The sequence below is a fragment of the Spinacia oleracea genome, chromosome 5 (assembly GCF_020520425.1).
Source record: "Spinacia oleracea cultivar Varoflay chromosome 5, BTI_SOV_V1, whole genome shotgun sequence".
NCBI classification, from domain to species: Eukaryota; Viridiplantae; Streptophyta; class Magnoliopsida; order Caryophyllales; family Amaranthaceae; genus Spinacia; species Spinacia oleracea.
In genome coordinates, this window is record NC_079491.1 from 104121546 (window position 1) to 104134003 (window position 12458).

At 36.2% G+C, this 12458-nt stretch overlaps 1 protein-coding gene across 6 annotated transcripts; it reads left to right on the top strand.

Annotated features, from left to right (window-relative positions):
• The first annotated feature begins 3305 nt into the window (after positions 1-3305).
• LOC110785887 (uncharacterized aarF domain-containing protein kinase At5g05200, chloroplastic-like) lies at positions 3306-7657 on the top strand. Of its 6 annotated transcripts, none has more exons than XR_002532715.2 (7): positions 3306-3515; positions 3635-3738; positions 4070-4230; positions 5644-5705; positions 6937-7057; positions 7177-7304; positions 7425-7656. XR_002532715.2 is itself a non-coding variant. In XM_021990403.2 (7 exons), the coding sequence occupies exons 4-7, from the start codon at positions 5666-5668 to the stop codon at positions 7409-7411; spliced, it is 315 nt and encodes a 104-aa protein (XP_021846095.1). In that variant the 5' UTR covers positions 3311-3515; positions 3635-3738; positions 4070-4230; positions 5644-5665; the 3' UTR covers positions 7412-7656. The 6 variants fall into 6 exon arrangements, 5 of the variants coding, with proteins under 5 accessions (XP_021846091.2, XP_021846092.2, XP_021846095.1 ...); XM_021990403.2 differs by having other exon boundaries at positions 3311-3515; positions 6915-7057; positions 7408-7656; XM_056828885.1 differs by having other exon boundaries at positions 3311-3515; positions 3654-3738; positions 6915-7057; positions 7408-7656.
• The last annotated feature ends 4801 nt before the right edge of the window (positions 7658-12458 follow it).

Consider the following 12458-nt stretch of genomic DNA (forward strand, 5'->3'; position numbering starts at 1 on the left):
GTCTACCCTACTTCTTTTTTTTAAATAAAAATAAAAAAAGCTTCAAAAACCGAAAAATCAATCTGGAAGTCATTACAACTAATAATTATTATCCCCAAAGATTATCACTAATGACATTTGTCCTAGTGGTTTTAGTAAATGGAAACTTTGACTTTTGCAATCCCATGAACACTGGCTCGAATCTTCCCACTAGCGTTTTTAAACTTTTACTTTACTTGCCTTTACACAATTCAAATCTATACAACGGGGTTTCTAAATATGTTGGATTTTATTTAATTTTTAAAAACTTTTACTTATTATATTTCTGCACACCCTATTTTTAAATTTTGGATACGCTACTGCTTGTTTGGCATAAAATATAATAAAAATATGATACACTGTAACACTCCCGATTTACTAACTTTAAATAACTAATAAATATAAAACACTTTATAAAAAATTACGGAAGCTTATACCTAAATCGGCGTATCACCGCCACACTTGACCATATTGTCAAGTGTTAAGGCTTTCAAAACTCAAACTACTACAACTTGATTACTAGGTGATCTATTTACATTGTATAACTGAAAAGTATTACACTGCCATAAAAGACTAAACGATAACACTTGAACTCCTTCAATTTGTAACAACGACCCTTCACAATCAATTTGTCCCAATTAATCTTGACTTCTCACCATAGAGAAAAAAATTCAAAAGGATCGTCGCAGGGTCACCATAAGAAAAAGATATGGCCGCAAACACACATAATAAACACACAAGTCAGCAAAAAACTGAGTAATCACCTGTAATAAAACATACCAATATAGAACAATATTTGATCATTTAAACAACGTAGTGTGAAACTAAGTTACACGTATAATCTCAAATGTATGACTAACTCCATACTCTAAATATAGATCTTCTCAAATTAAGATAACCTCAATTTATACTTCAAAACTAATAATACTATCCTTCCTCTAGTAACCTTGCTTAAACCAATATATATGTGTCTTGCTCGTTGTTCTTTACCTAACCTTTGACATGGATAATTAGAATAAATAAACCAACAAGTATAAAAAGTTGAAACTCTCAATAGCTATTAGAAAGACTCTCCGAGTTAAAGCCACTTTTAGGCTAATCCCACTTTGGAGATATAAAGAAATCACTACAAGAAATTTACCTTTTTGTGGCGATTATTTAGTACCGAATGTATAATCGCTACAATAAGTCAATAGTATGTGTTAAATAATATAGACAATTAACGCACTTCATAATTTCTATATCAGCCTTTAATTAATCAATACGAAAAAAACAAATTAGATATGATTCCTAAGTACACCGCCCAATTTTTCACAAATTGCGCTCAACTTTTCCTTCAAAAATTTTCGCCAAAAAACTTTCCGCTGAAAACATTCACTTCCCTCCACTGCCTTCTGACTTCTCAACTTAGGGTTTAGATCGGTTTTCTTTCATTCACCATAGATACCACAAGCTTGAACTCGAAACGCGATATTCTGGGGCGGATGTGAATAATTCGCGCAAACGTTAATCGGGTTTTCATCCTGGATTCTTAACCCGATTTCACGGAACTCAATTGCAGCTATTTCATCACAAGTTCAAGGTAATTTTCCTCTTTTTTATTTTAAGTATTTTCGAAATTTGGTTAAGTTTTCCTAACTATTTTCGAAATTTGGTTGAATTTCCCGATCCTTTTCAATTTTTGGTTGAATTTTCCTAATTCTTTTTTATATTTGGATGATAATTAAATATATATTCGGTTGTGGTTGTTCCCTTGTCATCACTTCTCTCCTTCCCCAAATCGAGGTATTTAGAAAACACGAATTACCATCCTCTGTTGATTTCACGAAGCAGGTAATTTTACTCTTCTATATTCCAATTCTTTTCAAAATTTTGTTGAAATTTCCTAATTCTATTCGATATTTAGATGATAAGTACATATTAATTCAGTTCTGGTTGTTCCTTTGTCATCCCTTTTCTACTTCCCCAAATTGATCAAGGTATTCAGAGCAAACGAATTCGCCATTCTCTATTGAGTTCATGAAGTAGTTCCAGGTAATTTTCGAATTTTATATTCTAATTATTTTCGAATTTTGGTTGAATTTTCCTAATTCTTTTCGATATTTGGATAAATTTACCTTTTTCGATTCGAATTGGTTGATATTTCATCTTCTGGTTCATTTTGAATTTTGGTTAGAAATACTGTTATATTTCTTCTTCTGGTTCAGTTTTAATTTTGGTTAGAAATACTGATATTTCATCCTTTAAGATGATCACTGTTCATCTACTTAAGATGATTTATAATTCCTCTTCAGCTTGTTTATGTATTCACTGGTAGATTCTCGTCCTTAGGTCCTACTTTGTACAGCCCTGTGTTTTTCGGCTTAATAAGTTAATATAATTAGAATTTCATCTATCATTTTATTAGTCAGGATTACGTACTCTTTGATATTGATGTCTAAGGTTGTAAGAATCAGAATTGTAACTTTTTGTGTTATGATACCATGTTTACATTAATTAACCAAATTATTATACTATGTTGGTTGGCTGATATGCTATATGTTTGTTTTTTTTTTAACTTTTTGATATTTTCTGGTCTATTGTTGTTGTAGTTGCTGCCTTCTTGTGTTATGCCTTGACAGAGCTGTTGAGCTTCTGGTCTGTTGTTGCTGTTGTTGAGATGTCTGGTCTGTTGTTGTTGTTGTTGTTGTTGTTGTTGTTGTTGTTGTTGTTGTTGTTGTTGTTGTTGTTGTTGTTGTTGTTGTTGTTGTTGTTGTTGTTGTTGTTGTTGTTGTTGTTGTTGTTGTTGTTGTTGTTGTTGTTGTTGTTGAGTGTCCAGGTCTGTTGTTTGTATTTTTGTTCGAGTCTGCATACATTGAGCTGTTGGCTGGTTGTGAAAGTCAGCGAACAACTCTCTTCATTTATGAAATTCAGTAGCTAGCTACTATCCAGCCGACCCAACCAGGTGGCTGGTGGTGTGCTTCTAATATTGGCTTGTGGTGTGATTCTCTAGATTAACTCAGTGCATAGAACTCTAAACGAACGTAATTAAGATAAAATTATTTTAAATTTTCTAGAATTTAGTTTTAAACACTAGTAGAGAAAATGTCATTTGCAACTCCCTTTTTGCAACTCACATATTATGTGAATGCTACGAAAAGCCATTGGTCAACGCGGGTCAAGGATTTAATCATTTTATTGCACCGTTTTAGGACGGTAAGCGCTGCAAGTTTTGGAAAAAAAAAATTGAAAAACTAATCGCAGCGCATCAAGTGAGTACACGCTAAGAAAAAGGCGTGTAATGGCAACTTTGTCCTTATGTACGCGCTGCGTGACTTTTCTAGACCCAAAATCACTGTTAACTCTCCTCTCCCTAGAACTCTCCCTCCATTTCAAACCCTAGAATTCTATCTCTTTGTTTCGTCCAAATCGTTCAATCGTCCAAATCTCTCCGTCCAAATCGTTCAATCGTTCAAAGAGCTTCGATCTGGTTCCTTCCAACTCCCCTCGTGCGAAAGGTTAATATTTCTATCTCTAAATCTCACCATTTTTTGCTTTTCTTTCTCATTTTTTGGATATGTTAGTCGATTATTTTGAAATATGTAATGGGTTCATCTCTTTCGATTTTGTGTTAAAGTTTCAACCCCGATCTACAGAGAGATAAAAGATGGCAGATGAGAGAGAGGACGCCGACATCGTACTGTGCTTGAAGTTCTACATTCATTTCGATCGTCAATTGTGGTAGGGTTTCAATTCTTAAACTCTTTGTTTTCTTCCATTTAAATGATTTATGATGTTTGGCTGATTTGATTTCTTAATATTTGGGGATTTATTGTTCTTTTTAGTTGTTAATTTGATGTAAATTTGTGGGGTTCTGTTAATTGAGAGACTGGATCTGGTAATAATCTGAACCAATTTGACTCTAAATCAACAAATTCGAATCATAACTTATATAAGCAATGTTTGTTAGACCTTTACTAAACATTGGTAGAAAGTCTCAACATTGTTAGAAGAATTTATCTCTTATATTTACCCTACCTCCTAGACCTGATGCTCGGATGTGTTCTTGCAGCAAGTAACCTGCGATTGCCAAACATACTCCTGCGCCAATCCAACCACCACGAGCGTAGTAGGTAACCAAACTCGGAGCCACCACTATGATGATGCTGATGATGATGATGATGATGAAACCTGGTAGATCGAGCCAATCTGGAGAAATAAAGCAAGTATTAGGTATGATCGAGCTATGATCATCAAATATATCCATCCAAATAAGCAAAGTAGAAGTCGTAATTTATGCTTCAATGTTAGTAAGTGCATATGGCTTACAATTTAACTAAATAATAAACAGGACATTTCTTTGCTTGTAATTGCAGCACTGCCAAAAAGAGTTGAATTTAAGCTAGGTAGTAAAATTTAGAGTAAGTCACTCTTTTTGTAAATGTCAGATTGAGACATGATCATTGATTAGTCAACTAGGTGGTAGAAATTAAAAAACAAAAATTGAACTCCAGATTGTTGTGTACTTGACACTTTTCAGTTCAAAATATGTCTAGAAAACTTTCTAGAGTAATCCGATTGAAATAATACGGAATCAGATAGTTCATTATGCATTCATTAAGTGTCTTGGAGATTAATTTGAGTCAACCATGAGTCTAGGAGGTAGGGTAAATATAAGAGATGAATTCTTCTAACAATGTTGAGACTTTCTACCAGTGTTTAGTAAAGGTCTGACAAACATTGCTTGTATAAGTTATGCTTCGAATTTGTTGATTTGGAGTCAAATTGGTTCAGATTATTTGGAATTCACAATATGTTTATTTGTTTGATTTTCATGTATTTGAATCCCAGTGCATTAGGAATAATGGTGGGAGTAATTCCATGGACTACCCTTTTCTTGTTGACAAGAAAATTGTTTGCAAAATACACATTTGAGTTTTGCAACAGAATAGTGTCAACAACTGATAGATTCTTATTTTTATGAAATGATACCTAAATCTTCATTTCATTTCATTAGTTTCTGATTAAGAGAACAATGTTCTTCTACAGTTTCCAAATAAGGAAATAAATTTACTTTATAATGTAACAAGTAAGAAATTGTATAATTAAAGTTTGATAGCGATGGAAATTTGTCATGATTCTAGCATTTTGTATATGTTTATGATTTAACTTGCTGTCAAATAATTGAGTGCAATGAGTCTCAAATTGTTCAAAAACTTTACCCAAATCTGTAAGAGAAATATTCCGTCTGTCCGGAATTGATAGAATCTTGTGAAGTTTTCCTACAACTCTTTTACCAAGACATTGTTTCATGGGCATCAAGGAACCTGGGTGGAGCCTGGTGTGATTCACTGTTCTAAATATCATTTTGTCCTTCTTTTATCAATCTGACATTTACAAAAAGCTAGGCATCAAGGAATTTTGTGAATTAGATTCCTTTTACCTTTGTGAAGATATTGCTCTACCACTATGATAAATGGTTTGTGCCTATCAAACGATCAGACTAAATGTATAACCAAAAGTCTCCTCTTTCAGTATTTACTAGTATTTCTTATATTGCCAATCTTTATGGTCGTTCGTTTATGTTTTGACAAGTGTTCATGACAGTTCCTTTGATTTTATGGACTCTAACTTGTGTTGTGACAGCAAATGGAAGAGCGGTTTTGACATGGCACCTCCTGCTTCTGCAATGTTAACTTCAGCTGCAGGTACATTTTCTGCCCCGGCTCATGATATCTTTTAGCTATCTCTTTTAATGTTTTTCCTCCTCGTCTCTTTATTTCCCCTTCTCCCCCACGCCTCCCTGTTCTTTTCTTGTCCCCAAAGGTTGGTCTTCCTGTACCACATTATATTTTGTTAATCAAGTACCCGGTCTCAATTCAGCAAATCATGTGTTATTTATACTAGAGTTTTCTGGGAGTCAGAGACATTATACTGGGAGTCAGAGAGTTGTGATGTAAACAGTTAAATACTAAATACTAAATAAGACATTATACTAAATAGTTAAATAGTTGTCATGTAAACAGTTAAATACTAAATAAGACATTATACTGGGAGTCAGAGAGTTGTGATGTGAACTGCCTACAGGCTACAGCTACAAGATCTTAAATTCACCTTTTTGAAGAATCTGAAGATAGCAATTATGCCTGCATTGCTTTATGGAGATTTTATGCATGAGCTTAAATTGGAATGCGATAACAGTTTCTGAATCTTTTTGTCATTTAGGGGGGGGGGGGGGGGGGGGGGGTTGGGTTGGGTAGGGATGTTGGGGGAGGGGAGAGGGTTAGGGAGAAGAAGTACAAAGCAACTAATCTTCGGAGAGTCAGATGTATCTGTATTGCATGTGCACCTGGTACCAAGGCTGACCTATTATTAGATTGTAATAAGAGTGTGCTGCTGCAAAGTTTCTGGTTTGAGCTGTCTTTCCCTCTTCCCTACCTTTGATTAGAGTGATTACTTAACTTGTGATTTGAACACCTCAATTTATATTGACTTGGTATATTTCAGAAGTTAGGTCATGGCGTCATTTTATCATTTAATTAGGTGTGAAATAAATATTTTTGGTCTATACATAGGTTAATTTCTATATGTGAAGGGATTCCATTTTCTGAATGCACAAGCTACACCTATACATGCACTCTAGTCAAAATCTGTGCCTCTCTTGTATATATTAATAACAAGCTACTCCTCTTTTTTTGTGCCTTGTGAACTTTGGATTTTATTTCACTCAAACCATCTTGTCAAATTTAGATGTAAACTTCTTGTAGCAACCAAATCGAGTTTGACATATAATACTTGACATTATTAGAGTGTTAGCGATTCTTGTAATTCTTATTCTTCACATTAAGTGCCCTATATTTAATTGCAATCTGTCATGGTTCTCATAGATTTTAATATGAATTTCCATTACCTTATAGAACGTATCCAAAACCTTCCTAGGCTGCTTGAGGATATAGTCCAGACATCCATAAATACTGGTCCTCGTGGAGCCTTAAGACTAGCTCAAGGAGTACAAGCAGTTGCTGGGGTTGGTAGTGAGTGGCTAACTGATGTTTCAAAGGTAATATATGCTGATACTTATAATTTATTACTCGTCATCTGAAAATAGAATACACTTGTTCAATAAGGATGGTTCTTACCATTTATCCAGGAAACTAATGTCTTCTTACTTTAATGTAGTGGACAAATACATCAGCTGGTTTACCTCCTGAATTACAGTTGGGATTGCTTTCTCCCTTGTACCCAAGGAAATTGGTTGAACGCCTAGGGGCAACTCTGCATTACCACATTCAAAGGCTAAATTTTTGGTATAGTTCCAAATCAAAGAGAAATATGATTTTAGAGTTTTAGACGGAATCAAACAGGTTAATTCTCTTGGATTGTTGATATGCTCATTTGGGAATCTTATAGGTGATTTTCGTGTGCAGATTGTTATTGAATATTCAGAAGAATGGAGTTCACGGATGCTTATAAGCAGACTGGGCCCTGCTGTTTTTCTCCCAATGCTTGCTACATTGCTGCAGTTGATTATCGTCTGGTGATTCGAGACACTCGGTCATTTAAGGTGCTATAGTTGTCAATTTGCTATTTTTTGCTTTCTACTTACTATCTCTAGACTTATGTACTTGATGAAGGAAATAATGCCCTTGGTCCAAGTATGCATTCTATGTTAAGTCTAATAAATGCGGTTCAGTATTAATTGACAAGTTAATAATTCAGTGAGATCAAGTGAGCTGAATGCCTAGCTAGAGGCCGCTTCAGTTCAAGTGGAATTAATGATATTAATCCACAACTTACTCTTGACTGAACCCGTAGGGTCACACAAATAGTACGTAAACGGATCAAGTATCTAATGGCATTAGATACTCTATCTATGAATATTCGGAACCGACGGATCTTGGTTTCAGTGGGAGCTAAGATCGTCACAGGCAAGAAATGAATACTTCGGAAACGATGATATTGCCGGAAACGGAAATATGGATCGTATCGGAAATATAAATATTATCCAAGTCGTAGATGTTGCCGGAAACGGAAACATGGTACGTATCGGAAAATATTATCGGAAATGGAAATATTGCCAGAATCGGAAATATTGCCGGAAACGGAAATATTGTCAGAATCGGAAATATTACCGGAATCGGAAAATAATTCCGGAAACGGAAATATTAAATATTTGTTCGAAACGGAAATTAATTCCGGAATCGGAAATATTAAATATTGTTCGTATCGGAAATGAATTCCGGAATCGGAAAATTTAATCGGAAGCGCATCGTACGAATAAGCATCGGACGAGGCCTGCCGGACGAGGCCCAGCACGAAGCCAGGCCATCGCCCAGCAAGCCAAGCGCGCCGCACAAACAGCAAGGCCAGGCCCAGCAGGCTGCGCGCAGCGCGCAGCGCGCACAGCGCGCACAGCACGCGCAGCGCACAGCGCGCAGCGCGCGCGGGCGCTGAGTGGGCTGCTGCTCGCGCGCACGCATGAGGCCCATCGTGGCTGTCGTGCGTGTGTGTGCAAGTGTTTGTGTTCGTGCACGTTTCCTAAAACATGCAGAGTTCGGTTAATGATTAAATTCCTAATTCTATTTGATAAATTAATTAAATTAGAGTTCTTGTAGGATTCTAGGTTTGATTAATTTGTATCTGAATAGGATTTCGATTCCCTTTCCATACCGCTATAAATATGAGGCTAGGGCTCACAATTTATAACACAAGTTTAAAAGTATTCAAAGTGAGTTTTTGAGAGAAAAATTCAGTCACACATTTGCCTATAAAGTGCCGAAAATAATAGTACCTTAAGGGCGATTCTAGTTGGTCAATCTTAAGGCGGATCCGGACGTGCTGTGGACTATCTACGGAGGGACGACACTTGGAGTCCTAAAGACTTGTTCTTGTTCGGTTCGGGCGCAGCTAGGGAAGGCACGCAACAAAGAGTATGCATCTAATCTATGCTAAATGATTATGTGTAAATAATATGTTTTCCTGGGTTTATGGTTTTTCCGCATGATTTATGAATTGTCATATGTATCATAACCTAACAGTGGTATCACGAGCCCCTTATTATTTTCATAATCTAAATTGCATGAACATGGTTAAATATTACAAATTTGCAAGAATTAAAAGGGGTGATTAATTTTCGTAATTGTTAATTAATTGCAAATTGCGTTTATTTAATTATACGTACGCAGTTTTTCGGCAGTTTCTTCGTTACTCATCCAAATTGAGTGATTTTTGTGTCAATTCCGCATGTAAAAGGCATTCTAAAATTTTGACAAAAATAGTATTTTTCTGCCGAACCCAGAATTCTCAAATTCGAAGCCTAACTATGACTTTTCGAAGGTTTTAGTTTTTCGAATGCAAAATTTCGTAAATTTAAGATGTTAAATTAAATATTTGCGATTCTTGTTGATAAATCTTGAATTTTTGATTGACCTACTGCATATGTTTAACAAGTTTGAATGCCTAGTCTTGTTAATTATGCAATCTAATTTGTAATTATGATTAATTTGTTGAAAATTAGAATAATTTAGAATTAATTTGATTTTCATAATTAATTGTAATTTAATTAGAAACCTATGATTAAAAACCACCATAAAAATTGTAAATTTACGATAAATTTTAAATTTTTATGACCTAGACTTGAATCCATAACAATCGGAAATCAATTGGATAATAAATTTTCGATTTTCGCCCTAAAATTATGAAATTAATATTATTTATTAATTTGTCATTAATTTTAAATATAAATTTTAAATTTTTATGCGATTCGTTCATATAACTTGCACGCACGAGGCAATGGACGCTTCGTGTTACCCTTAAGGGGTGTTGTATAATGCGGGCATGCGACGACGAGCAAGGGAGCTCGTCGCCCGTGCGGCACGAATGCAATGAGCAAGGGCGTAGTGCACGAGCACAAGGCAGCAGCCCTGCCTTGTGTCGTGTGCCACGAGCAATGAACGAATGGGCATGGGCGAAGAGCGAGCCAAGGCAGTCGCGTGTGGGCAGCAAGCGAGCTGCGCCACAACGCGCGCTGCCTCGCACAAGAGCGCGCAGCCTCGCGCGCAGCGAGCGCAAGCTCGCGTGCCACGAGCGCTGCGCCTAGCATTGCTCGCGCGCACAGCGAGCGATGTCGCCCGCCCAGCGAGCGATGTCGCGCGCCCAGCGAGCGATGGCTCGCGCGCCCAGCGAGCGATGTCGCGCGCGCACTGCGAGCGATAGCCCGCGTGCGATGAGCGCTGGCGCGCGCAGCGAGCACCAATGCGTGCGGAGGCTTGCGATAGGGAAGCAGCAGCTATGCGACGAGCGCATGGGCTGCGCGCACATGGCCAGCAATGGCTGTGTGCGTACGGCCCATGGGCGTGCAACGCGTAGGGTGTTTGCGTTACGATTAGATCGTTTTGAATGTTTAATTTGAAAATTTCAGTTCACGTAATGTTAATTAATTTTAAAATTAATAATTTGAATTATTTTCTTGGATTTTAATTTTGAATATTATAATTATAATAAATGTTATTTATTCTAATTATTTTACTAAAATTAAAATCATGAATTAATTTAAATACGACTGAAATTAAATTAAATTTTTGGATTCAATTATAAATTGATATGAGCTTTAAATTTTAATTAAATTTGTATGTTTCCGGTTGGACTAGAAATACATTTTTATGTTTAAAATTGGTAAAGCATATGAATTTATTGGTTTAAGTGGGAGCGCTTTTTAGTCATAAACTCTTGATTAGGTCTACAAATCCTTAAGGTTAAAACAACTTGATTAGAATTAATAAGGACTGAGTAATTGGTAGATTATTGGTGCCCTTGATTAATTGCTGCAAATGTTTACGTGATGCATAATGTGTTTTACTAACCAGCTATGTGGGCCATTCATGATAATGAATGGGTGAATGGTATATATTGTATATGTACTGTTTTGCAGGTTATGAAGTGACTAGTATGGCCCAAATAGGATAGAAAATATGGTCTGCGTACCATTAATTTGAATGTAATTGGTCTAAAGTACCAAAGTTATTTTTCAATTCAAATATGGTCTGCGAACCATCAAATAGTTGTAATTAGTTATAGCTTATCCTATTTGAAGAAAATGGTGCCTCCCACGGAGATTTTCAAGACGGACTTTGAAGTCAAAGCTTCAAGATGAAGTCGGGCCATACTAGATCACAAATATCTTATGCATGTTTTAAGTTATTTATTGTTTTAAATATGTCTTAAAATGCATGAGATCAAAAGCTTGATTATGTTGCATGATTAAGGATTTTAGTTCACTTAAAATCTAACCAACATAGTAAGAGCCTTAAGTTCCAAACTTAAAAATTGAGTTAAAAGGTGCCATGCCAAAATATACACTTGCTTGGATATCCTTTACATCAATCTAGTAATAGTTTTCGCTCAGCGAGGTGTTACTTATTGGTCCTAAAGGGGCAAGGTACACAAATAATTGTGAGTACATGTTAGTTTTGGTGAAACTCAACGATATAAGTAAGGAGTCCTTTTATGTCGTGGCAAACTCGATAGGTTTACCTAATAAGTTCTTAGACGTACCTATCAACCAAGAATAGTTTCTAGACTATTAGCAAAAGGCTTTTGCTTACCTAAGATGTTCTAGGATTAAGTCGACAAACTGTGCTTAGTTCTTCAATGATTTTAGGATCTTGGAATCATTTTATTCACACCTGCCGGAACACATAACTTGAATAAAATGCTTAATAAACATTGAATTATGCATGTATGCTAGAATTTAAGTTTATTAAGAGAAACTGTGAATGGTTATTTATTTGTTTATTTTTTTCAATTGTAGTTTTTAATATGGCAAACAACAATTCATTCAACATTCGATCAATTCTCGAAAAGGAGAAGTTGAACGGGAAAAACTTCCTTGACTGGCAAAGGAACTTGCAAATAGTTCTTATGCAGGAAGAAAAGGAGTATGTCCTAGATGAGGCGATGCCCGAAGCTGCAGGCGACGGGGTCACTCAGGCAGCCCTCAATCGTTGGATTGATGCCAACAAGGATGTGAAATGTCTAATGCTCGCCACCATGAGTGCGGATCTGCAGAAAACGTTCATCAACTCAGATGCTTTCACAATCATCAGTGAGTTGAAGAACATGTTCCAAGATCTGGCTCGAGTCGAAAGATTCGAGACTTATAGGCAAATTCTTGAGACCAAGCTTAAGAAAGGCGAGCCCGTAAGTCCACATGTTCTCAAAATGATTGGACTCATTGAGAATATGAGTCGGCTGGATCAACAATTTTCTCAGGAAATGGCTATAGACACCATCCTCCATTCTCTTCATAGCGGGTATGATCAGTTCAAACTGAACTACAGTATGAATAGTCTGGACAAAACGCTCACTGAGCTTCACGGTATGTTGAAGACCGCTGAAAAGACGCTCAAAAGTGATAAGCAGGATGTGCTTATGGTGCGTGGGGGCAAGTTCAAGAAATTTGG